The 27,187-nt window shown below is 41.1% G+C and overlaps 1 protein-coding gene across 4 annotated transcripts in view; it reads right to left on the minus strand.

Annotated features, from left to right (window-relative positions):
• Positions 1 to 783: 783 nt before the first annotated feature.
• Positions 784 to 27,187, minus strand: part of Mrpl39 (mitochondrial ribosomal protein L39) — a 35,757-nt gene continuing 9,353 nt past the window's right edge. For 2 of the 4 annotated variants that reach the window (XM_075958865.1, XM_075958968.1), the window contains exons 7-10: positions 25,703 to 25,768; positions 17,095 to 17,248; positions 11,449 to 11,496; positions 10,356 to 10,459 (exon numbers count right to left, since the gene is read on the minus strand). In XM_075958865.1, coding sequence (XP_075814980.1) covers positions 10,409 to 10,459; positions 11,449 to 11,496; positions 17,095 to 17,248; positions 25,703 to 25,768 — 319 coding nt within the window. In that variant the 3' untranslated portion in view covers positions 10,356 to 10,408. Of the gene's footprint in view, positions 2,772 to 10,355; positions 10,460 to 11,448; positions 11,497 to 17,094; positions 17,249 to 25,702; positions 25,769 to 27,187 lie in introns of those variants that run through there. The other 2 variants (XM_075958950.1, XM_075958993.1) reach the window with 2 other exon arrangements.

Raw genomic sequence — 27,187 nt, forward strand, 5'->3', positions numbered from 1 at the left:
ATCTCAGGGATAACGTAAAAGCATGAACCATAGGTTCAATCCCCAGCTCCATATAAAATGAATTGGCAATATTAGCATGAGATTAATACACAAAAAGTTGATGTCATCTCAGTTGATGATGTCACAGCAGCTGATAGCCTTTGACACTAGTGTCACTTAAACCGCACAATGAGATCCCAATGCAGAGTCCTCTAAATGGGTCGGCTTCTCATCTGGAATACCAGCAAATTTATTAATACATTTCCACCACACTAATTCAAGAACGTGCCTATTATTTCAATCGCACTGAAATGTTCCAGCGTCAGTCTAAGCCCACTGTGCAGGAGGAAAGGTCTTTAAAAAGTGCCTCGTGCTTATTCTGGACTAAGTGCTCTGGACCAAGCACGGAGACCCAGTTTCTGCCCTCATATACAAACTAGATCGGTAGCAGAAATGCAGACACCAATTACCCTGCAATGTGATAGAGGGGAGAGAGAATGGACCACCTGGGGAAAGGCAGGACAGTCACTTCAAGCAGCAAGCAGAGCCAATCCTCTGGGAATGTCCTACTTGAGACCATGGCGAAAGGCAAGGAGAGAAAGTCCATACTTGAGCCTGTGGAGCACACACGCTGACTGCCTGAGGGTGCGCTGTCTCAGAGTGACATCTGGAAGAGCAAAACTGTAATCCTCATTTGGTTCGTTAAAGCACTGGCAAATGCTATGGTGTGTATAGAGTAAATGGTATGGACTTACTTTGCCTTTTAGCTCAGAGTAATCGCCCACCTGTATCTCACACAACTACTTTTTAACAAGACAAAAGCAAATCCTTTTATTGTAGAACTTCACATAATTCTTGTTACATAAATCCTTGCATACTTGGAGTCATAGTATATGAGAAAAGAAAATGATATGAACTGTTGCTTTTCAAGGTGGCTGTAACTAATAGATAGTACATAAGTTTCAAAGGGGAATTCTATTAAAATTAATTGTTGGCAATTAATACATGAACTTAAATATACAGAGAAAATTTATGAAGAGGGGACCCTTAAAAAGTGATATAAAATACTATAGAATTAGTAACTGCTATACATTTCTCTCCCAAGATGGAGAAAAAGGTAAGGTTATCAAAATAAATTATTAGTAAAAAAAAAGAAAATAGTTATTAAAATCTTCTTATTGGAGTTATGGCATTACAAAGTCTGCCCAGTACATGACAAACCTTTGCATAAATATGAAATAAGGAATAAATCCACAGATCATGTCTCACCAATGAGCTCTCCCCTTCCTGTCTCTTGTTTTTTCCATGTTTATTTCATAATATTTTTACAGAGTTTGGGCCTTCACTAAGCCAGTGAGGCCACTAAAGTAAGGAAGTTGATCCCTCCCTGTGATGCACTGATATGGGGAGAAAGCTGGACTCAGGCTAACTCCACTCAACATTAGCTGCTTACTCCACTGCCGGACTCTGGGGGAAAAGAGCCTAACCTGTTTTTTTCCACATCCTTATCTGATGAGTGAAAATATTACTCACAGTCCACAATGAAACTATTGGGATGGTTACTTCAGGTCCACGGGTCATTTTGTAAAAATATTCTAGTTAAAACTGGGAAAGACAGACTCTTCTAAGATGAATATTCTTTCTCTTTTCTGCATTCATAATTAAATGTTCTCTCAGAATTATATTTCCATAGTGATCCCAAATTAGTACATTGGCATTCTTCTGAGACAGTTCAAAAGTATGCCATATTTTTGCTTGCATATATTAATCTTACTGGCAAATTCTCAAATATATAAATGTATGTATATTTAAGCTATTCAGTATATTTGGGCTCCTTTTAGTAAGGAACTCATAATTTAGAAATGTTAGGGACTTTTAATAAAGAGCTCTTAATTAGAAATAAGAGCAAAGAAGGAATTAAGGGCTTTATGAAAGAAAATATTATGAAATAAAGAATTAATAATTCCCCCAAAATAGCTTAGATATTTTTTTCTCATAAATAAGAAATATATATATGAAATGTAATCTTTTGTAATTCACTCTGAGTTCAGGACACAGGCTATCACCATAAAGCAATCATTTTACCTTTAGAAGATGCATTTTTGCTTTAGAAGCAGTCAGTAGCTGGTCACACCACACATGCCTCTCTAATGATGGAACTCGTGGACTCAGGAGGAAGTAGAATATTATTTATTCCATTTCCTGATAGCAGAGAAGGAGATCTATCCTTAAAATAAGTGACTGAGATGTGATACAGAAAAATAATGTTCTACAGAAAACAAACGTGCTTTGCATACACACACTTTAGAAGAGCAGAAACTGAAATATTCCTTGAGACTGGTCTTTATATGAAGCATTATTGAAAGACATTCTAATGATGTTCAAAATACAGAGAACAACTAAATCTTAGATAATGCCATTCAAAAGCGTAACTCTAATGTCAAACATAAAAGTATTTGAGATAAACCATCACTTTGGTCCAAGTCATGCTTTATTCCAGTTAAAGCCTAACTACCAACATGTGGGTTCTTTCTCCCAGCCTCTGCTTTGCATCACGACTAGTTAATTAGTCCAGTATGTGCAAGTTACTGAGGACTTAAACCCCACCCCAACCGTCCTTCATGCACGTTAGGAACTTGCTGAAGCCTTCCAGCCCTACTTCTCCCACTCTGGAGGAATGGTCCTGACAGCTGGAGACGCAGGCTGAGAATGGAAACCAGGCACCTAGCAGATGAAGAGCTTGTGGGGGTGCAAGAACGTAGGGCTCATGTTCAGTCATCTTCAGCTTTCATCTTAGGTCAAAAAGCAACCAAGAAATTAATTAACTAGAACTAGCCCGGAGCTTCCCTGGATCTTGTTTTTACACATCTGCCTTAACCTTTACTTCCTACTTCCCTGGTTTAGCCCAGAACTGCAGCTTCAGAATATTTAGGCGCAGGATAAACTCTGGTGGGAAAGCCAGATGCTCCACAGATGAAATTATATGCAATTGACTTTAGTAAGTAAATCCATACAAAACTCAACTCTGAATTCTATCTTTATCGTTGTTTTTAAAGGTAATAAATAAATAAATAAATAAATAAATAAATAAATAGAAGCATGAGAAATTTGATGAGGTCATCTGAACTAATCATTTTAATTTCCAAAAACATGACTTTGTTTTCACCTAGAGGCTTTAGAACTTAAATTTGTGTTGCTCTACCAACACACAACCATGGCTTTCCATAGAAGTGGATTCACTTCAGAACACTGAAGTCAGTTTCTAAATATTTGTATGTCAGAGTGAATAGCTAGGGCTATCCCACAACGATGCTGGTCAGAAATGTAACCACTGGTCCCTATAAAGAAAAGTTTTTAACATAGAGTGTCTTTGGTAACAACAATTGAATGGTTGATGCTGAGAATAAACAGCAAAACAAAAATATGAAGATATATATAATTGTGGGAAGTTAAAACTCATGATTTTCTTGTTTGTTTGCTTGTTTGTCTGTCTGAGAAAAAGTCTCTCCCAACATAAACTAGGGTAGCCTGGAACTCCTAGAGATCTGCCTGCCTCTGCCTCCTGAGTGCTGAGATTAAGGCTGTGTATCAACATAGCTGGCCTAGAACTCACGACTTTTTATACAGTGAGAGAAGATGAATGGAGCTATTTGAGAAGAACAGTAGGGATGGATGCAGAACATTAACAAATGAGTTGGATAACCCCATCATAAACTTAAAACTGGTTACAACAGCAAACTTTGTATATATGTTTCACCACAAAGAAATTACTGAAAATAAAAAAGATTAAGCCTGGGACATAGTCTTCTCTGAATAGATAAGATGATAACATCATCCCTGGCAAATCAATAAGGTAAGACTAGAAAGACTGTGAAATCTTTCTCATACCTCAAATAATTATCAGGCAGAAAAACCTAATTAAAATTTCCTGGAGTGTCCCTTAGGTTTAAATCATACTACAGGGAAAGAGTAATTTGCCATTCAGTGAGTGCTATCTGGTATCAGCATTTGTCTGAACTATATAGTGCTTACCACTGGGCTAGATTTCTACCCAAGGTCAAGAATTATTTTCAGTAATGGTGAGTAGCAATTCCAAGTGTTATGTTTTGTCATTTATTGAGACAGAAGCTCAGGTAACCCAAGCTGACCTGCTCAGAGGTGCTGAGTAGTTGATAACAATCTTGAACCAATGATCCTCCTGAGTCCATCTCTCAAGTCCTAGAATTCTAGGCCTGCACCAGTGTCCAGTATATGTGTTAGTTGAGGATTGAACCTCAGGTTTCATATATTTTTTTTACAGATAAAATATGCCAGGTGTGGTGTTGTACAGCTATAATGCCAGCTATAATTTGGGAGACTGAAGTGTAAGGTCATGAGTTCAAGACCAACCTGGGTTACATAGGGCACTCTTGGCTACCTATACTAAATATATTCATGTGGATTCCTTTATTCAGGTAATGTCTTTACAAAATAAGATTTACAGATACCAAACCTATTCAGTTAATAGAACTGTGTGTGCGTGCATACGTGTACATGCACGCGTATGTATTCTCCCTAAAATGGGTCAAATAATATTGCCTGAAGTAGAATGAACAACATAATGTTCATAGAATTACTGAGCATTCACTGCGTCCAGTGCACTGTGAAGGGGGAAAGTCTGTAAAATAAAATCCTGGATTGAGACTGTTTAATTCAAAGATTTTCATCATGAAACCAACTCATCTGAGAAAACAGCAAAGTTTAAAACAATACTATCAGTAAGTATGATAGATTTCCTTGGTTTGGAAATTTCCAAGCCACGATATTCTGCCCTGTCAAAATATATTCACTGGGGAATTTTTCACTTGATGCATTTCTTTTGAACTGAATCACATTTTTACATCTAGCTGGTTTCATTATTAAATAAAAGAGAAGGTGGTTCCCCTCTGGTCCTGAAGGGAACCACAGCCTTGAATGATGGTCTAACTTCTAGGTTCGCCTACAGTAACACCGAAACCAGAAACTTGTGGGAGAAATGTCACTTTATCTGAGAGAGTAAAATCAAACTCTAACAGGAAACAGCAAATTCATCTTTTTCTTTTTCTACTCGACTCTCTGCTGGAGACCACGTCCCTGGAGCCAGAGCTCTTAAAGTTGCACTTCCCTTACACGGATGAAACTGAAGTCACTGGCCTGTGCTTTCCCCAAAGGAATCCCTACAGAGCAGTGGGAAACGCTTCAGAGCTTCAGATCCATTTTCAGAGCAGACCTGTACTGCCTGCATCGCACTACTTGGAAAAAAAGATGAAGGGGAAACCTCAACTACTCATTACAGACTGAAAAGGAGTTCATTGAGTTGAAGTTTCATAACTCAGAAAGTGCTATTCTAAATACCGGGGTTGTTTTCTTGAGGTGTCTAGGGACCCGTAGGATACAAACCAGAGTCTAACTACACTGGAACTGAAGCTATGTCCTTTGAACTTCAGCATTTGGAACTGTCAACAGTGGTTTTATTTTAGAGATGATACATGTGTACAAATTATTCTCACCCACACAATTTTAAATGTAATTTTAAAATTAGCCTATTAAATGCAAATCTTTCAAAAATTTTCCCAAAAATTAATTATTAGCATTTAGCCAGCTATTTCCTTTCAAAGCTGAAATCCATCTTGCCTTCAGATGTATAGTCAGTCACTCTGTCTTTATCACTGCACGTGCACACAAAACTATTTATTTTTCTCTCTCTGCAGGTGGTGAGAACCAGGAAGGGGAGCCTGTGGTTTAAGTTGCTTGCGCCTCATCGTCTGGATGCCCAAGGCTCACTGGAGGCTCGCTGGAGGCAGTATGCTGTTAATGCTAATCGTGATAGGGGTTTTGCCTCTGACTGACTCCTACATGTTAGCATTAACAGGATACGGTGCCTGTTACTAGCGTTCACACGGAACAAATGGCTGCCGTGGGAGGATGACAGGACCATTAGTCACTCTGCTGGAGGAGCACAGACTTCAGACTCTATCGTTTCTTAATGTACTAATCATAATCTGGTTACTAGGATGTTCCACCGTAAGTGTTAAGATAAATGTCATTTAAAAGAATTATCAGCAGTATCCCAAACAACATTTCAACTTCAAGCCCACAGCATGTTTATTTTTATCTTTAATGGAAAACGAAACTTGTATCATTTGTAATCCAAAATGATGCTCATAAGCACTTTTGATGATTCCATCAGAATACAGGCTGAATATACTATATATAAAGCGTATCTGTAATATCTCTGTAGTTACAGTTCAGGGCTGCCATTCTCCACTAACATCAAGGATTATCTGAAAGTAGCTCTTATAAGACTTGGAATTAGCATTTTTCCCCTGTTACGATGTCTTATTTAGTCAGCTTTGATTAAAGTTCTTATCTCTCAATTTGTATTTTATTTTAAGGGATAATTGAGACAACACGGAATGATTTTTAAAATGAACTATTATCCAGATGGTGGTGCACGCCTTTAATCTGAGCACTCAGAAGGCAAAGGCAAGCAAATCTCTGAGTTGGAGGCCAGCCTGGTCTATAGAGCGAGTTCCAGGACAACCAGGGCTACGCATTAAAAAAAAATCTCAAAAATATATACATACACACACACACACACACACACATATAATAAAGTATTACAACACTGATATAACCCCTGAGATCTAGCTACCTGTATTTTCCTCACAAGGCACAAAAATTTAACTCAGAAAAATTCTGATTTGAAATGAAACCCCAAATCTAGGTTCAATAGCTGAGCCCACAGTAAAGCTTCTGTTTCTTTATGCACTGAACGGAATGGCACTTTCAAAGCTGGTGTGTGACTTCGTGGAGATACAGAACTAGTCATAAAATAGTAAAGTGCCACATTAATGCTCTCTCAAAGTTAATTCAAAACACTACCTGCTGCTTTGTTATAATGAATAATTTGATTTGCAGAACCCATGTTTAATGTTTGAATTTGTATGTCACTCTCCATTACTTATAAACTATAGTCAGACAGTTGTATTGTCATTACATTTAATGTATACATGTTCTGACAGTTTTCCTGAACATTTTGTCAAGCACCTTTTTCACTATAGACAAATAAATTTCATGAGTCTTCAGCTGGCTTAGAAAATTGTGTGTGTGTGTGTGTGTGTGTGAGAGAGAGAGAGAGAGAGAGAGAGATCTTTTTCCTTTGCAAAGTACAGAGTGTGGTTTCTGAAGCTATTTACACAAGAAGACAATGGAAAAGAGTTATAAGGATAGTGAGGGGAATGTTCCCTCCTGCTAAGACACAGAATTCCCCTGGAAGGGCACCCCACCCATGGCCCCATCGCTTTCTGCTGTGTATGCTGTCAAGACAAATTCCTCTTCTCAACCCTTGGACCGATCCTGTGGTTCCACAGAGGTTCTGTGGAAATGATCACACCACGGTGCTTCTTTGGACTGCTGTTCTCTGGCCAGTCTAGCTTCAGGACTCCTTGTTTTCAGTCTCAATTCTTCAGTCCTTTTGCTGCTACAGCCACAACGTCAAAACACGTCAATAACGACTAGGTTTTCTACATTCCCGTCCTTCCCGTCCTGCAGTTCTAGTCAAAAGCTATGAACTTCGATGCCTTCTGTGATGAGCTCTGGGCTATACTGCATGCCTAGGCAAATTACCTGATCCAGCCTCAGTTTCCCCATCAGTGTATGCATCTCTATGACTTGTCTGTTTTTAAGGATGGCAGGCTAAGATGAAATACACAGGTTAGAGCACAATGGCTCTATCAATACCAGCACTGTGAAAACACAAACCTTGAGCATTTCCATTTCCATCACCTAAACTGAGAGATCTACGATAGTAGGTGTCCCTAACACTCTAGCTCTCCAGCCATAACCCAGATGTGGCCCAAAGGTTGGGTCTTCTGATGCCCAACTCTCCTGGGCTTCTATTTGTTGATCTGTTTGTCACAGACTGGATTATTTCAAGCCATTCCAAAAGTTCTTGGAGCCTGAGTAAGACTGGGTGTGCTTGGGTGGAAGGCGAGTCATGAGGAAGTGGAAGTACGCTACCTTGGCTGGGCCTGATTTACACGAAGGGCAGTTTTATGGGGTTGAGGAAGGAAATAGCAGTCCTGGGGCAGTTTTATGGGGTTGAGGAAGGAAATAGCAGTCCTGGGGCAGTTTTATGGGGTTGAGGAAGGAAATAGCAGTCCTGGTTTTGTATGCAGAAGACTGAATGACACAGGACACAAAGAGAATTGGCTGAGCACTCACACTCTCTCCCAGACACTTGCTGAGCTCAAAACTAAACTAAACTAGAATTATGATTTTTTTTTATTTGTAACATTTTATCAACAACTACAAACTAGCAGAGAGGGTTGGGACAGGGAGTTGGGAGACTGAAGCAGAGAATGTGGCATATAAGAAATTTTCTGAAAACAAATGGCCAGTACCTGAAAGAATGGGGAAACTATAAGAGAAATGGGAACTTGAAGAAAAAGGGATGCAGAAAAAATATGCATTCACATAAAATTAAAAATGCATTTAAAAATTTTTAAGCAGACCCAGTAAGTACCAAAAAAAAATAACTGCTTGAGACTGGCACAGCTATAGAAAGTTATCATTCTAGAACAAAAGAAGGTCCAGAGTGACCAGAATGTGCTGGGTCTTAGGAGGTGCACAGCTTCAGGTCCAAAACCAAACAAGAACTTAACAGCATCACTTGCTAGATACCAACTGAACTACTTCTAAAGGCTCACAGGGAATTTCAAAGAAGACTTTGGCATCTGGCCAGAGAGTTGCGCAGAGGCAAGAACAGAGAAAAGCCAGTTAGAAACCCGGTTCGCCTTCTCTTTTCCTGTAGGAAGGATCGGAAAGATCAACTCCAGGAAAATGAGAATTGGGCAAGAAATAGACAATAAACTGGAGAGGCGAAATATATATTACACAGGAAATAATAGCTTTAGACAAAGCCTGGGCACCAGTTCAGAAGTATTTAGACTGGAAAAGAAAAAACAGTTTTGGCAAAGGCTTCCACAAAAGAAGAAAATCCAGTAATCAAAGTCTGCTCAAAGGTGAGATGAAGCAGGTATTTTCAAACACTGTGGAGAATATCCCTTGTCAAAACCTGAATGCAAGTAATGGACATGAGAGGGTAAACGGTGTAACATGGGGGGGTGGGCTGCTTGTTGTTGGGGTTTCTGCCCCGCCCAGTACCCCACAACTGTTTAGCCCCAAAGAAAATCACACATAGGTCTCCATAAATTATAAGCTGATTGGCTCTAGCCTCTCACTGGCTAACTCTCACATTTTGATTAACACATTTTTCTGATCTATGTTAGCCATGTGGCTCAGTACCCTTTTTTCAGTGGGGCAGATCATATCCTGCTGCTTCGGTGGTCTGGGCAGGAGTGGGAGAAATCAACTTCCTTCTTCCCAGAATTCTCCTGTTCTCATTACATTATTTCTACTTCCTGTCTGGTTTCCGGCCCATATTTCCTGCCTGGCCAATCAGCGTTTATTTATAACATGCTTGACAGAATACAGACAATTCTCCTGCAACAAAAGGAGTATAAAGCTAATTCCTTTTCCAGGAATTAACTGGAAAACACTGTCATGGGTCTTTCACAACTGGTGATGGCTAAGTGCACACAGATATATTCAGTAGTTAAAGTATGAAAATCCAATGTGATACTCCACGGCCTCCATCCCAAATGGCTATTCTAACTGCGTGGAAGTTCACTGAGTATGTGTACAGACTTGGGGTCTAGTTAATTTTGGTGTAGGATATTTTTTATTTGCAACATTTTATAATAAAGTTTACTAAAAGTTTAATATTTAAATATATAAAAAAAGTTTTATATATTTTTAAAAAATACAAAAACCAAGCCCTTTGGAGGCTAGCATCTGCAGCATCTAGCAGTAGCTTCACTACCGGAACTGCAACCCTATGCGGGTTTTCATACAAGAGGCAGCACAAAGTAGCAGAGACAAATCACCTGCATTCAAACTCTGTTTCCTCACTTATGAATTGGAAACACCATCTAAATGAATTGTGACAATTAACTAAAAGGCGGGCGTGCACCCTAATTCCAGCACTCTGGAGGCTGAGGCAGGAGGACAGCATAGCAAGTTCCAGGCTAGGCCTAACTACATACTGAGACCCTGTCTCAGACAAAAACACAGAAAAACTTTCTGTGGCAGTCTTACCATGCTGGCACAAAGTAACTACACAGTTAATAGCATCTTCTAACTACAAAGGCATGATTTTAGACAAGGATGTTTACCACACCACTGTTTAACAAAGCAAGAGATGGCAATAGATACAGTGTATTTCCACATGTGTTTATAAATGGAGGTTGTGGGGCATGGACTTTGCTGATGTAGCCAGAGCTAAAGCAAACATATTATATTACAGGCTTTTATTTTAACTTACTGTACATACTTAAATTTTAGAAAGTTACTGGGTAGAGACAGTGTTCTCTGTTTGTCTGATTTCATCTTCAGTCACCTGTAAAGACACCAACAGCTTTACTTCTCAAACAGACCATTCAAAATTCACCCTAACCCACAGTCCAGCCCTCCACTCCTCCTATGAAAACCTGTCCCACTTTCCCCCAGTGATTATTATGGAAAGCTAAACAAGAACAGAGAGTTAAAAAACAAGTTCCAATATAGATCCCCAAATGTATCCCATTTAAAACTACATAATCAGAGGCATATTACATGTAGGCTTCCCAAGGTTCTCACCTTATTCTTTCTATCTATGGAACAAAAGCATCACTATAGGAAAAATCACCAGCTGTGAAACACAAGGTATTCTACTCAAGGTGTCTTGTGTGGGCACAGTTGTGTTTGCACCTGACTGCGTTACAGACCTAGTGCAACGAGGTACCAGCACAGCCTGTGGTCCCATTCTATGGACAGGCTGTCATGAAGAAATAAGCAACTTGAAAATAAACTGGTCATGTGCTTAATGAGTTTGTTGGTTAGCCTTAATTTATTGTTCACTGAATGACTGAGTAAGTCAGAAGAGCTGCAGCAAGTCTCAGGCAGCTCTCACAACACGGTTGACAACATGGTGCGGAGGTCAAGAATGTGGCGCTCTTACTTAAACCTCATACGCCTTCATTTTTCAAATGTTTATTAAGTTCACAACATTTTTTTAAAAGAACTCAATTAGGACTAACAGAGCTACTAAGAACAATCATCATCACATCCCTTCTGTTTCAGTTCTATGCTATCATTTTAATGATATTAACAAATTTAAAAGGCAAATTATAGCTTTATTCTTGCCAAAACACCATCAGTGAACAATCACTACTAACAAGACAAATTAGTACTGTTTTTCCAAGGCCACTACCTCTATTTTGTTGGGGGTTTTTTTGTTTGGTTTTTTTGGGGGGGGCGGTGGTTTTTTTATTTTTGTTTGGTTTTTGGTTGTTACTTAATTTCTAAGACATCCCTTCACAGAAGAAAATTTTTGCAGTGAAAACTTACCATTTTCCGTGATCTTTCCAATAGCTTGTCCCATATTGTAAAATGTGCCTGAAAATAGAAGATCTGCTATGAATGCATACAGGAGGAAGCTGGAGTTTTAGATTTATTTTCATGTGTTAAGTGCTTCCCCTGCATATATGTACATGCACCACATCTGTGCCTGGTGCCTGTGGACATCTCAGAGGGCCATCAAATCCCAGGGTTTGTTATGAGCCATCTTATGAGGGCGGATTGTAGGAGCCAGAGGGGCCAAGGGCACAAGAAAACCCACAGAGTCAACTAACCTTGTCTCATGGGAGCTCATAGAGACTAAACCGACAACCAGGGAGTCTGAATGGGTCTGACACATCCATGTGACAGTTCATTGCTTTCCTCTGGTGGGACTCCTAACAGTGTGGACTGGGACAGTCTCTGCCCTATTCACCCGCTTTTGGGACCCTTTTCTTCTTACTGGGCTGCCTTGCCCACCCTTAATATGAAGGAAGGTGCCTAATCTTATAAGTTACGTATGGTTGATATCCCTGGGAGGCCTGCCCTTTCTAAAGGGAAACAGAAGCGAGAATGGGGGACTGGGAGGAGAGGAGAGGAGAGGGAGGAAACTGTGGTCAGGATGGAATATAGGAGAAGAATAAATGTGATAAAGATATTAAAGTGCAGCTCTCCACAACTGATGGATTCTGGAGGGGTGCAGGTGGGGAAGGACTCAGTTTTCTTCAAGAAGATGGCCACCGGGAGTTTGGCCATGCACCAGTGAATACAAATTGGACTTTTTTCTTCCTTCCTTCCTTTCTTTCTTTCCTACTTCTCTTTTTATTAGGGGTAAGCGGGTCACAAGGTAGGGGGCAGACCTGGGAGGACTGGGAAGTAAGTATCATCAGGGTACATTATGTGAAATTCCCTGATAATCAACAAAATAGTATGTTGGGAATAAATAAACAAAAGTGACCAGAGGAAGGACGTACACAGACCCCTCACCTCATGTGGCTGGGATATACCATTCTCCCGTCTTTGTCCTGCTACTTCATGTACATCACGTCTATCATAGAAAGCATTCTCCCTAATGGGAAGCAAAACTGTGCCCCACTTTCCAAAGACTACAGCTCTTTCCATGACTAGCCCATGTCACCCTCTAGAGGTCATCCTTCCTGTCAGACCACAAGCGCCCACAGGGCATGTCATTAGGAACCACCTGCAGCGCTGTGACACTGAAATGGCAGAGCCATGGCTCAGAAAATTACACCCCAAAGAATGAGCAGAAAGCTCACTGATGGTGGCAGTGAGGCACAGGGGTGGTCAGTGACCATTTCACACAAAAATGAACTCAGTCTGCAACAAAAGGCAAAATTATTAACTATCTCCATGCAAACCCTTCTATAGACGGCATGGAATGCCAAAGAGGAAAACTTAACCCTCCTGAGGCAGAAGGGACACTGTGAGAGAACCTAGCCTGTATAGGGGACAGAGCAGACGGAGGAAGGAGTGGCCTGCAGTGAGGTCAGCAAGGCAAGCAGGGGAGACATTGAAGGGCTTAGGGACACAGAACAGTCAGGTTTGTTTCAGGCAGACCACTGGAGAGTTGGGGCATGAAGAATTAGACAATTTGTACGTGGCTCACACCTGTAATCCCAGCTTTAGGAAGCAAAGGCAGGAGGGTCAGAAGATCAAGGTCACCTTAATCTACACAGTGACTTCAAGGTCAATTTGGACTACAGGAGATCCTGTCTCAAAAGAAGGAAACAAAGAGTGGGCCACATCAGTGGCTGGGGGGAAAAGCACTGGCTGTGCTGCTAAAGGGGCCAGGTTCAATTCCTAGCACCTACATGCTGGCTCATAGCCATCCTAGTTCCATAGGACCTGATGCCATCTTCTGGCCTCCAATGACCATGTAGTGCACAGATATACTTACAGACAAAACACTCATACACATAAAAATAATAATTTATTTAAATGTACAGTCGGGCGGTGGTGCACACACCTTTAATCCTAGCACTTGGGAGGCAGAGGCAGGCGGATCTCTGAGTATAAGTCCAGCCTGATCTACAGAGCTAGAACCAGGACAGCCAGGGATACAGACGAACCCTGTCTCAAAAAACAACAAAGAGTAAGTAAATAGATGGTTCTGACTACAAATTTAAGGCTACACTATAGAAGGTAAGGATGAAAGCAGGAGGTAGGATGGTGTTATGCAGCAGATAGGTTAGAATCAGATTGCACTGAGCTAGGAGTCCAAAGGATTTGCTAATAAATGGGGAGAAAGAACAAATCAAAGACTATCTATAATTAGTAGAAATGGGGACAACTAGGGAAAGAAGCATGTGTGCAGGAAATCCAACATGCAAACATGGGTGTCATCATACTCGTGAGAGTGGATTCCTGATTCTGTCCTACTGTCTATCCCTTTCAATGCCACAGTCTTGATTGCTGCAGCTATAAACTGGCTGTGAAGTCAAGATGATGCCTCCCACGTTACAATCTACCAAAATTCTTTGAGCTATTGTAATTCTTCTTCAACTTTAGGCTATGTGCACTAAAAACTTTTAAATGAAAAAAATCTTTAAATAAATGAAAAGATATTCCATATTAATTTATTAGAAAACCAAACATATTAAAGATAACAATTCTTTTGAAACTACAACAGAGGTTAAGAGAAATTCCTGTTATTATCACAAAAGGATTACACTAAAGTTAAATGAAGCATAAAGGGCCCATCAAAATCCCAGCAAAATTCTTCAAAGACCTCAAAAGAACAGTACTCAACTTCATTTGGAAAAGCAAAAAATCCAGAATAGCCAAAGCAATCCTGGGCAATAAAAGAACTTCTGGAGGCATCACAATCCCTGACTTCAGACTCTACTAAGGAGCTACAGTACTGAAAACAGCCTGGTACTGGCATAAAAACAGACAGGAGAACTAATGGAACCAAATAGAAGACCCAGATATCAATCCACACATTTTCAAACACCTGATCTTTGATAAAGAAGCAAAAATTATCAAATGGAAAAAAGAAAAAAAAAGTGGTACTGGCATAAGTGGATATCAAAATGTAGAAAAGTGAAAATAGACCCATTTCTATCACCATGCACAAAACTCAACTCCAAATGGATCAAAGACCTCAACATAAAGCCAGCCACACTGAACCTTATAGAAGAGAAAGTGGAAAGTACACTTGAATGCATTGGCATAGGGAACCACTTCCTAAATATAACCCCAGCAGCTCAGACACTGAGAGAAACAATTAGTAAATGGGACCTCCTAAAACTGAAAAGCTTCTGTAAAGCTAAGGACACAGTGAACAAGACAAAACGACAGCCTACAGAATGGGAAAAGATCTTCACCAACCCCACATCAGACAGAGGTCTGATCTCCAAAATATACAAAGAACTCAAGAAATTGGACACCAAAAGATCACATAATCTAATAAAAAAAATGGAGTACAGACCTAAACACAGAACTCTCAACAGAGGAATCTAAAATTGCTGAAAGACACTTAAGGAAATATTCAACATCCTTAGTCATCAGAGTAATGCAAATTAAAACTCTAAGATTCCATCTTACTTCCAAGACCAAGAACACTGATGACAACTTATGCTGGAAAGGTTGTTGGGAAAAGGGAACACTTCTGCATTGCTGGTGGGAATGCAAGCTGCTACAACTCCTTTGGATGTCAGTGTGGTGATTTCTCAGAAAATTAGGAAACAACCTTCCTCAAGACCCAGTAATACCACTTTTGGGTATATATGCAAAGGATGTTCAATTGCACCACAAGGACATGTGCTCAACTATTTTCATAGGAGCTTTGTTTGTCACAGCAAGAAGCTGGAAACAACCTAAATGCTCCTCGACCAAAGAATGGATAAGGAAAATGTGGTACATTTACACAATGGAGTACTACACAGCAGAAAAAAATAACGACAGCTTGAATTTTGCAGGAAAATGGATGGAAATAGAAAGCATTATTTTGAGTGAGGTAACCCAGACACAGAAAGAATTATCACATGTACTCACTCATAGGTGGTTTTAAACATAAAGTAAAGAAGACCAGCCTACAGACCACAATCCCAGAGAACCTAGACAACAATGTGGACACTAAGAGAGACTTACATAGATCTAATCTACATGGGAAGTAGAAAGTATAAAAAGACAAGATCTCCTGAGTAAATTGGGAGCATGGGGACCTTGGGGGAGGACAGAAGGGGGGAGGAGAGAGGAAGGGAGGAGAACAGAGAAAAATGTAGAGCTCAATAAATATCAATAAGAATAAAATAAAACAGGAAAAAATGAAGCACAAAGGAATTAGAGTAGTTAACTTTTCATATGGATACAATATACATACATAGGAAGTTTATAAAACAAGTCCATGCGGCTCTTCCAGATGTCCATAGTTAACTGTTCCTACTCCACCGTACACTCCCATTCCTCTCTCCACTTAACCCACCCTTCCCATTATCCCCCTCCTCCTTTCTATCATGTGTTTACAATCCCTGTTCCTTTAAGATCTTGCTTCCCCTCCCACCACTGTCCCCCACTCCTAGCTGAGAGCTGACAGCTGAAGGGGAGGGGGAGTCCGTTTTCTTTAAGGGTGGGGCCTCTGGCACTTCCACCTCACTCCAGTGGATAACCTCACACCCATGAGCACATGGGCACCACAAACTGGACTCCGTGGGAATATAAAACAGGATAACACAAACTTAGAAAGGAGGAGAAAATAATGGATCTGAGAGGAGTTAGGGGAGAAGGGAGTAAATATGACTAAGATACACTGTATACATGAACTGTTCAATTACTAAAATTAATTAATAAAAACATATTGGCCAGGCATCATGGCACATGCCTTTAATACCAGCACTTTGGAGGCAGAAGTGGGTAGACACCTGTGAGATCAAGGCCAATCTAGTCTACATAGAGTCCCATGATATCCAGGCATATGTAGACAGACCCTGTCTCAAACAAATATATTGAAAAAATAATAAAAATGCAATTTTGACAAAGAACAATAAAACGGAATAAACTATTTACCCTATTCAGTGCCCTATTTATAGCCACAGTAATTAACACTGTGGGTATGTAGAGAGAAGGTGACCGATGGAACAGAACTGAAACCCAGAAGCAGCCCTACCCACCGGATTTTTCCTATCGCCATGTCCATACCCTGACAGCCACAAAGACATTACCACTGAAGAAACCAGACATGGGTTTCTTCTGTGTCTGCATGACACGTATTATTTCTTATAACTATAATTACCACAAAAACCAATGCTTAAAAAAAGAAGTGAAAGGAAGAGCATTACTAAGAGGTGGAGGCGATGTGGGAAACAACAGTCTCCTTGATTTATAAGCGATCCTAACAGTAGAGGAAAGGGTGACTCCCAAGGCCCAGGGCGTTCCAGAGGCCGCACTCACTAGCAACCACCCCAGGGCCCCTCAATTCGTCATTATCTGTTTCTCCTAGGCTACTTCCGAAAATTAAAAATACTATCTCAATTTGATTCCTTGAATGAACCTTCTGTTTTACATTATGAAAGAGCTTGCAAAATTATTAGTGGACCCCGAGGAAATGAAAACGCTTGTTCTTCCAATTTCTATAAAATCAAGTCTAGAATCAGTCCATCCCCACACTAGAAGCTGTGGAGCTTCGGTTTTACTTACTCTCAAGTGGGTGGGTAAAGACAGGCCCTGAAATCTCCTTGTGAGGCTCGCTTGAGTGGAGTGGAGATTATGGACTGCTGACACTTCGTACTGGAAACAGATGCTTGTTCTTGGAATAAGAGGGCCTTCACTAACATCGATGAAGTCACCAATTCTGGTGTGATGTTAAAAAATAAGCAAAGAAAACATTAATATCAAATCACAGTAGTGTGAAAAATCAACTTCTTTCCACTAAATCGCAAGGCAAAAATAATCCGCCCAATTACCTTTAATAAGTCTGATATACAATGCCCAAAGAACAAACCACCTGTGACAACCCTGACATACAAGGCCAGGAATAATCCACCAATCCACCTGTAACAACCCTGACATACAATGCCAAGAATAATCCACCAATCCACCTGTAACAACCCTGATATACAACGCCCAGAGAACAATCCACCTGTAACAACCCTAACATACAATGCCCAGAGAATAATCCACCTGTAACAACCCTGACATCAATGCCAAGAGAATAATCCACCTGTAACAACCCTGACATACAATGCCAAGAGAATAATCCACCTGTAACAACCCTGACATCAATGCCAAGAGAATAATCCACCTGTAACAAACCTGACATCAATGCCAAGAGAATAATCCACCTGTAAGAACCCTGACATACAATGCCAAGAGAATAATCCACCTGTAACAACCCTGACATACAAGGCCAAGAGAATAATCCACCTGTAACAACCCTGACATACAATGCCAAGAGAATCCACCTGTAACAACCCTGACATACAATGCCAAGAATAATCCACCTGTAACAACCCTGACATACAATGCCCAGAGAATAATCCACCTGTGACAACCCTGACATACAATGCCAAGAGAATAATCCACCTGTGACAACCCTGACATACAATGCCAAGAGAATAATCCACCTGTGACAACCCTGACATACAATGCCAAGAGAATAATCCACCTGTAACAACCCTGACATACAATGCCAAGAGAATAATCCACCTGTAACAACCCTGACAGACAATGCCCAGAGAACAATCCACCTGTGACAACCCTGACATCAATGCCAAGAGAATCCACCTGTAATAACCCTGACATACAATGCCAAGAATAATCCACCTGTGACAACCCTGACATACAATGCCAAGAGAATAATCCACCTGTAACAACCCTGACATACAATGCCAAGAGAATAATCCACCTGTAACAACCCTGACATCAATGCCAAGAGAATAATCCACCTGTAACAACCCTGACATACAATGCCAAGAGAATAATCCACCTGTAACAACCCTGACATACAATGCCAAGAGAATAATCCACCTGCAACAACCCTGACATACAATGCCAAGAGAATCCACCTGTGACAACCCTGACATACAATGCCAAGAGAATAATCCACCTGTGACAACCCTGACATACAATGCCAAGAGAATCCACCTGTGACAACCCTGACATACAATGCCAAGAGAATAATCCACCTGTAACAACCCTGACATACAATGCCAAGAGAATCCACCTGTGACAACCCTGACATACAATGCCCAGATAATAATCCACCTGTAACAAACCTGACATACAATGCCCAGAGAACAATCCACCTGTAACAACCCTGACATCAATGCCAAGAGAACAATCCACCTGTAACAAACCTGACATACAATGCCAAGAGAATAATCCACCTGTGACAACCCTGACATACAATGCCAAGAGAATCCACCTGTGACAACCCTGACATACAATGCCAAGAGAATAATCCACCTGTAACAACCCTGACATACAATGCCAAGAGAATCCACCTGTGACAACCCTGACATACAATGCCCAGAGAATAATCCACCTGTAGCAAACCTGACATACAATGCCCAGAGAACAATCCACCTGTAACAACCCTGACATCAATGCCAAGAGAACAATCCACCTGTAACAACCCTGACATACAATGCCAAGAGAATAATCCACCTGTAACAACCCTGACATACAATGCCAAGAATAATACACCTGTGACAACCCTGACATACAATGCCAAGATTAATCCACCTGTGACAACCCTGACATACAATGCCAAGAGAATAATTCACCTGCAACAACCCTGACATACAATGCCAAGAGAATAATCCACCTGTAACAACCCTGACATACAATGCCCAGAGAATAATCCACCTGTAACAACCCTGACATCAATGCCAAGAGAATCCACCTGTAACAACCCTGACATAATGCAAAGAATAATCCACCTGTAACAACCCTAACATACAATGCCAAGAGAATAATCCACCTGTAACAACCCTGACATACAATGACAAGAGAATAATCCACCTGTGACAACCCTGACATACATTGCCAAGATAATAATCCACCTGTAACAACCCTGACATCAATGCCAAGAGAATAATCCACCTGTAACAACCCTGACATCAATGCCAAGAGAATAATCCACCTGTAACAACCCTGACATACAATGCCAAGAGAATAATCCACCTGTAACAACCCTGACATACAATGACAAGAGAATAATCCACCTGTAACAACCCTGACATACAATGCCAAGAGAATAATCCACCTGTAACAACCCTGACATACAATGCCAAGAGAATCCACCTGTAACAACCCTGACATACAATGCCAAGAATAATCCACCTGTAACAACCCTGACATACAATGCCCAGAGAATAATCCACCTGTAACAACCCTGACATACAATGCCCAGAGAATAATCCACCTGTAACAACCCTGACATACAATGCCAAGAGAATAATCCACCTGTAACAACCCTGACATACAATGCCAAGAGAATAATCCACCTGTAACAACCCTGACATACAATGCCAAGAGAATCCACCTGTAACAACCCTGACATACAATGCCAAGAATAATCCACCTGTAACAACCCTGACATACAATGCCCAGAGAATAATCCACCTGTAACAACCCTGACATACAATGCCCAGAGAATAATCCACCTGTAACAACCCTGACATACAATGCCAAGAGAATAATCCACCTGTAACAACCCTGACATACAATGCCAAGAGAATAATCCACCTGTAACAACCCTGACATACAATGCCAAGAGAATCCACCTGTGACAACCCTGACATACAATGCCAAGAATAATCCACCTGTAACAACCCTGACATACAATGCCCAGAGAATAATCCACCTGTAACAACCCTGACATACAATGCCAAGAGAATAATCCACCTGCAACAACCCTGACATCAATGCCAAGAGAATAATCCACCTGTAACAACCCTGACATACAATGCCAAGAGAATCCACCTGTAACAACCCTGACATACAATGCCAAGAATAATCCACCTGTAACAACCCTGACATACAATGCCCAGAGAATAATCCACCTGTAACAACCCTGACATACAATGCCCAGAGAATAATCCACCTGTAACAACCCTGACATACAATGCCAAGAGAATAATCCACCTGTAACAACCCTGACATCAATGCCAAGAGAATAATCCACCTGTAACAACCCTGACATCAATGCCAAAGAATAATCCACCTGTAACAACCCTGACATACAATGCCAAGAGAATAATCCACCTGTAACAACCCTGACATACAATGCCAAGAGAATAATCCACCTGTAACAACCCTGACATACAATGCCAAGAGAATAATCCACCTGTAACAACCCTGACATACAATGACAAGAGAATAATCCACCTGTAACAACCCTGACATACAATGCCAAGAGAATAATCCACCTGTAACAACCCTGACATACAATGCCAAGAGAATAATCCACCTGTAACAACCCTGACATACAATGCCAAGAGAATAATCCACCTGTAACAACCCTGACATCAATGCCAAGAGAAAAATCCACCTTAACAACCCTGACATACAATGCTAAGAGAATAATCCACCTGTAACAACCCTGACATACAATGCCAAAGGAATCCACCTGTGACAACCCTGACATACAATGCCAAGAGAATAATCCACCTGTAACCACCCTGACATACAATGCCAAGAGAATCCACCTGTGACAACCCTGACATACAATGCCAAGAGAATCCAACTGTAACAACCCTGACATACAATGCCAAGAGAATAATCCACCTGTAACAACCCTGACATACAATGCCAAGAGAATAATCCACCTGTGAAAACCCTGACATACAATGCCAAGAGAATAATCCACCTGTAACAACCCTGACATACAATGCCAAGAGAATAATCCACCTGTAACAACCCTGACATACAATGCCAAGAGAATAATCCACCTGTGACAACCCTGACATACAATGCCAAGAGAATAATCCACCTGTGACAACCCTGACATACAATGCCAAGAGAATAATCCACCTGTTAAAACCCTGACATACAATGCCAAGAGAATAATCCACCTGTGACAACCCTGACATACAATGCCAAGAGAATAATCCACCTGTGAAAACCCTGACATACAATGCCAAGAGAATAATCCACCTGCAACAACCCTGACATACAATGCCAAGAGAATCCACCTGTGACAACCCTGACATACAATGCCAAGAGAATAATCCACCTGTAACAACCCTGACATACAATGCCAAGAGAATAATCCACCTGCAACAACCCTGACATACAATGCCAAGAGAATCCACCTGTGACAACCCTGACATACAATGCCCAGAGAATAATCCACCTGTGACAACCCTGACATACAATGCCCAGAGAACAATCCACCTGTAACAACCCTGACATACAATGCCAAGAGAATAATCCACCTGCAACAACCCTGACATACAATGCCAAGAGAATAATCCACCTGTGACAACCCTGACATACAATGCCAAGAGAATAATCCACCAGCAACAACCCTGACATACAATGCCCAGAGAACAATCCACCTGTGACAACCCTGACATACAATGCCAAGAGAATAATCCACCTGTAACAACCCTGACATACAATGCCAAGAGAATGATCCACCTGTAACAACCCTGACATACAATGCCAAGAGAATAATCCACCTGTAACAACCCTGACATACAATGCCCAGAGAATAATCCACCTGTAACAACCCTGACATACAATGCCAAGAGAATAATCCACCTGTAACAACCCTGACATACAATGCCAAGAGAATAATCCACCTGTAACAACCCTGACATACAATGCCAAGAGAATAATCCACCTGCAACAACCCTGACATACAATGCCAAGAATAATCCACCTGTAACAACCCTGACATACAATGCCCAGAGAATAATCCACCTGTAACAAACCTGACATAATGCCAAGAGAATAATCCACCTGCAACAACCCTGACATACAATGCCAAGAGAATAATCCACCTGTGACAACCCTGACATACAATGCCAAGAGAATAATCCACCTGCAACAACCCTGACATACAATGCCAAGAATAATCCACCTGTAACAACCCTGACATACAATGCCCAGAGAATAATCCACCTGTAACAAACCTGACATAATGCCAAGAGAATAATCCACCTGCAACAACCCTGACATACAATGCCAAGAGAATAATCCACCTGTGACAACCCTGACATACAATGCCAAGAGAATAATCCACCTGTAACAACCCTGACATACAATGCCAAGAGAATCCACCTGTGACAACCCTGACATACAATGCCAAGAGAATAATCCACCTGTAACAACCCTGACATACAATGCCAAGAGAATAATCCACCTGTAACAACCCTGACATACAATGCCCAGAGAATAATCCACCTGTGACAACCCTGACATACAATGCCAAGAGAATAATCCACCTGTAACAACCCTGACATACAATGCCAAGAGAATAATCCACCTGTAACAACCCTGACATACAATGCCCAGAGAACAATCCACCTGTAACAACCCTGACATACAATGCCAAGAGAATAATCCACCTGCAACAACCCTGACATACAATGCCAAGAGAATCCACCTGTGACAACCCTGACATACAATGCCAAGAGAATAATCCACCTGTAACAACCCTGACATACAATGCCAAGAGAATCCACCTGTGACAACCCTGACATACAATGCCAAGAATAATCCACCTGTAACAACCCTGACATACAATGCCAAGAGAATAATCCACCTGTGACAACCCTGACATACAATGCCAAGAGAATAATCTACCTGTGACAACCCTGACATACAATGCCAAGAGAATAATCCACCTGTGAAAACCCTGACATACAATGCCAAGAGAATAATCCACCTGTAACAACCCTGACATACAATGCCCAGAGAATAATCCACCTGTGACAACCCTGACATACAATGCCAAGAGAATCCACCTGTGACAACCCTGACATACAATGCCAAGAGAATCCACCTGTGACAACCCTGACATACAATGCCAAGAGAATAATCCACCTGCAACAACCCTGACATACAATGCCAAGAGAATCCACCTGTGACAACCCTGACATACAATGCCAAGAGAATAATCCACCTGTGACAACCCTGACATACAATGCCAAGAGAATAATCCACCTGTAACAACCCTGACATACAATGCCAAGAGAATCCACCTGTGACAACCCTGACATACAATACCAAGAGAATAATCCACCTGTAACAACCCTGACATACAATGCCCAGAGAATAATCCACCTGTGAAAACCCTGACATACAATGCCCAGAGAACAATCCACCTGTAACAACCCTGACATACAATGCCAAGAGAATAATCCACCTGTAACAACCCTGACATACAATGCCCAGAGAATAATCCACCTGTAACAACCCTGACATACAATGCCCAGAGAACAATCCACCTGTAACAACCCTGACATCAATGCCAAGAGAATCCACCTGTAACAACCCTGACATAATGCCAAGAATAATCCACCTGTGACAACCCTGACATACAATGCCAAGAGAATAATCCACCTGTAACAACCCTGACATACAATGCCAAGAGAATAATCCACCTGTAACAACCCTGACATACAATGCCAAGAGAATAATCCACCTGTAACAACCCTGACATACAATACCAAGAGAATAATCCACCTGTGACAACCCTGACATACAATGCCAAGAGAATAATCCACCTGTGACAACCCTGACATACAATGCCAAGAATAATCCACCTGTGACAACCCTGACATACAATGCCAAGAATAATCCACCTGTGACAACCCTGACATACAATGCCAAGAATAATCCACCTGTGACAACCCTGACATACAATGCCAAGAGAATAACCTAAAAATTTTAAGAGAACTCATTTTTTTAATTAGGATTCATATAACTTAAAGGATTTTGAGAGTCATGGAACACATCATGTTATCAGACACATCCAACTTGTCTATGACTGACAACCTACAACCTTGCAATAAGTCACAGTAGCCAAGTCTTCAATTTGGTACGCAGAATAAAAGAACTTTTTCTACAAGAAAATACCCTGGAACTTTGGAGCTGGGAAAAGCTCAGAGTTATAAGAGGACTTGATATACAAGCATAAAGACCTGAGTTTGATGCTCAGCAACCACACAAAAGCCAAGCACAGCTATGTATGCCTATAACCGCTGTTACATGAGGGGCAGGGACAGACAAATCCCAGGACTTCACTGACTAGCCAGTATAGCTAAAGGTACAAGCTTCCTGTTATTGAGAGCCTTTTCTCAAGGGATAAGGCAGAGAGCGACAGAGGATACTCAGTATCCACTTCTGAAAGAGTATGCACTCATGAGCTCTCTCTCTTTTCCCTCCTTTCCTCCCCCAACCCCTATGCCTGGAAACTGCTCTCCGTGAGAAACCATCAAAATAAGCAGTGGATTTCCTTCATTTCTGCAGAGAGTATATTCCAATTTAATTGACATGAATCATAAATAACAAATTAACACACATGGCTCTATACAACCATTTCCAATTCCTATCTAAAGATTTTGCCCAATTTCAGAATCAACTCTCAAAAATTTCATTTTTAACATTCTAAAATCGTCAACTGAATAAAAATAAATCATAAGATCACATGTGGTAGCACATGCCTGTAAATGTTGTGGAATAATCCTCCTGTACATTGTTACAATTGGTTTAATAAAACGCTGATTGGCCAGTAGCCAAGCAGGAAGTACAGGAGGGGCAACCAAACTAAGGATGATGGGAAGAAGGGCAGAGTCAGGAGATGCCTGCCAAACATGAAGAAAGTAAAATGGACATGCTATACTGAGAAAAGGTACTGCCACGTGGCGGACTGTAAATAAGGAATATGGGTTAACTTAAAATGAAAGTGTTAGTTAGTAATAAGCCTGAGCTATTAGTCAAGCATTTATAAGTAATATTAAGCCTCTGTGCGGTAATTTGGGAAGCAACTGCCAAGTATTTGGGACTGAGCAGCTGTGAGACAGGAAACTTCCACCTACATGTAATCCCAATACTCAAGAAGCTGAAGCAGGAGTATCACATATTTGAGGCCAGTTTATAAGAAGCTCTGTCTCAAACAAACACAAAAAGGTAGAAAATACATAAAATGAAAAGCACAACTGTCCCTAGAGATCATGTGAACCTCACAAAGCAACAGAGGAAGGCAGTGACAGCACAATACTGTGCACATCTACTGCTCCCGGGGAACACAGCCAGGCCTCCGATAGCTAGCCACCCAATTTCAGGCGCTTACCTGTGTAACTTGACTATTCTCTCAGGATTCTGAGATGCCTTCTCCTCTATGAAGTCCAACTTATACCTGAAAGGCAGCACCAAAAACAAGAAAAAAAAAATTCAAACTTCAACTATCCAGAAACACCTAAAGATGCCATTTTCACTTCAGCTGCAGCAGCTGCTTCAACTGTAACTTCCTAATCCTCACTTTCCTCTTCTTAGGCTCCGGTCCCACGGCACCACTAAACTCCTCTCACTAAATTCACAGCACGATGGTTGCCAACTGAGTGGACATTTGTGTGTGTGTGTGTGTGTGTGTGTGTGTGTGTGTGTGTGTGTGTGTGTGTGTGTGGTTTTTTTTCGAGACAGGGTTTCTCTGTAGCTTTGGAGCCTGTCCTGAAACACTAGCTCTTGCAGACTAGGCTGGCCTTGAACTCAGAGACCCTGCCTGCCTCTGCCTCCTGAGTGCTGGGATTAAAGGCGTGCGCCACCACCCAGCGTTGAGAGGACACTTTGCTCCTCTCCACTTCTCGCAGCATCCTTTCCGTGGCCTCAGTGACATGCCAGCTGCCTGCTAACTCAGCTCCTTAGCCACCCTTCACTTCCCTTCCTTTTAAGGCCAGGCTATCCTAGACCCTCATTTTCACTTAAGCATCTGCCTTAAAGTCACTTCTTGACTTACAAGTGTTAGCTTCCACTGACGCAGTTAGTTCTCCCACACCCTGCCCCCAACCATGTCTCTCCGCTGTGCTGGAGATCCAAAACTTCCTGACAACCCACAAACACCTTAACCCACCAGTCACCAAATGGAACAACAAAAACTTCTTATTTTCTCATGAATTTCCTATCTTAATATGGTAAAAAAACTGTTTGTGTGTCTCAGTGAAAAATCAGAGATTTCTTTGATTCTTCTATCGCCACACCCTGTATCACTACCTCCAAATCCTACCAATATCAGTGCCTGAAGTCCCTGAGTTTACCCAGCTGTCACTATAACTAATGCACACATGGAGAACGCGAAGCCCAGATAAACGCTTACTAAGAACTTGTTCATTTATCCTCAAGTCCCAAGTAGATATCCAGTGGGCATGAACATGAGGTCGTGAACTGTGGATGCAGTGGGATACACCGATTTATACCCAAGGCAGATGGAGGGCCAGTTCCCTTGGATATGTCCTAAATGTAAATGCACAGTGGACTCTGAACACTTCAGAATGGAGAGAATATGAATACTTAGCAGCTTTGATACTGATAGTATGTTAAATTAACATTTTAGTATCACAGATTTTCTTTTAACATTTTTTATATAGCCACAAGAAAATTTAATAAAATTAGATAAATGGCTTAATCACATTTCTATATGTATGTCTTGGCTTTTGTCAGAAAGGAAGCTGATAAGCTCTGATAACTCAGGAATTGTCTTATGGCATCAATGCTACAGGATGGTTTGACCTATGGCACGAGTTACTACCTATTCTCTAGTTGAGTTAAACATACGTTAGTA

This window comes from Microtus pennsylvanicus, chromosome 1 (genome assembly GCF_037038515.1).
Source record: "Microtus pennsylvanicus isolate mMicPen1 chromosome 1, mMicPen1.hap1, whole genome shotgun sequence".
NCBI classification, from domain to species: Eukaryota; Metazoa; Chordata; class Mammalia; order Rodentia; family Cricetidae; genus Microtus; species Microtus pennsylvanicus.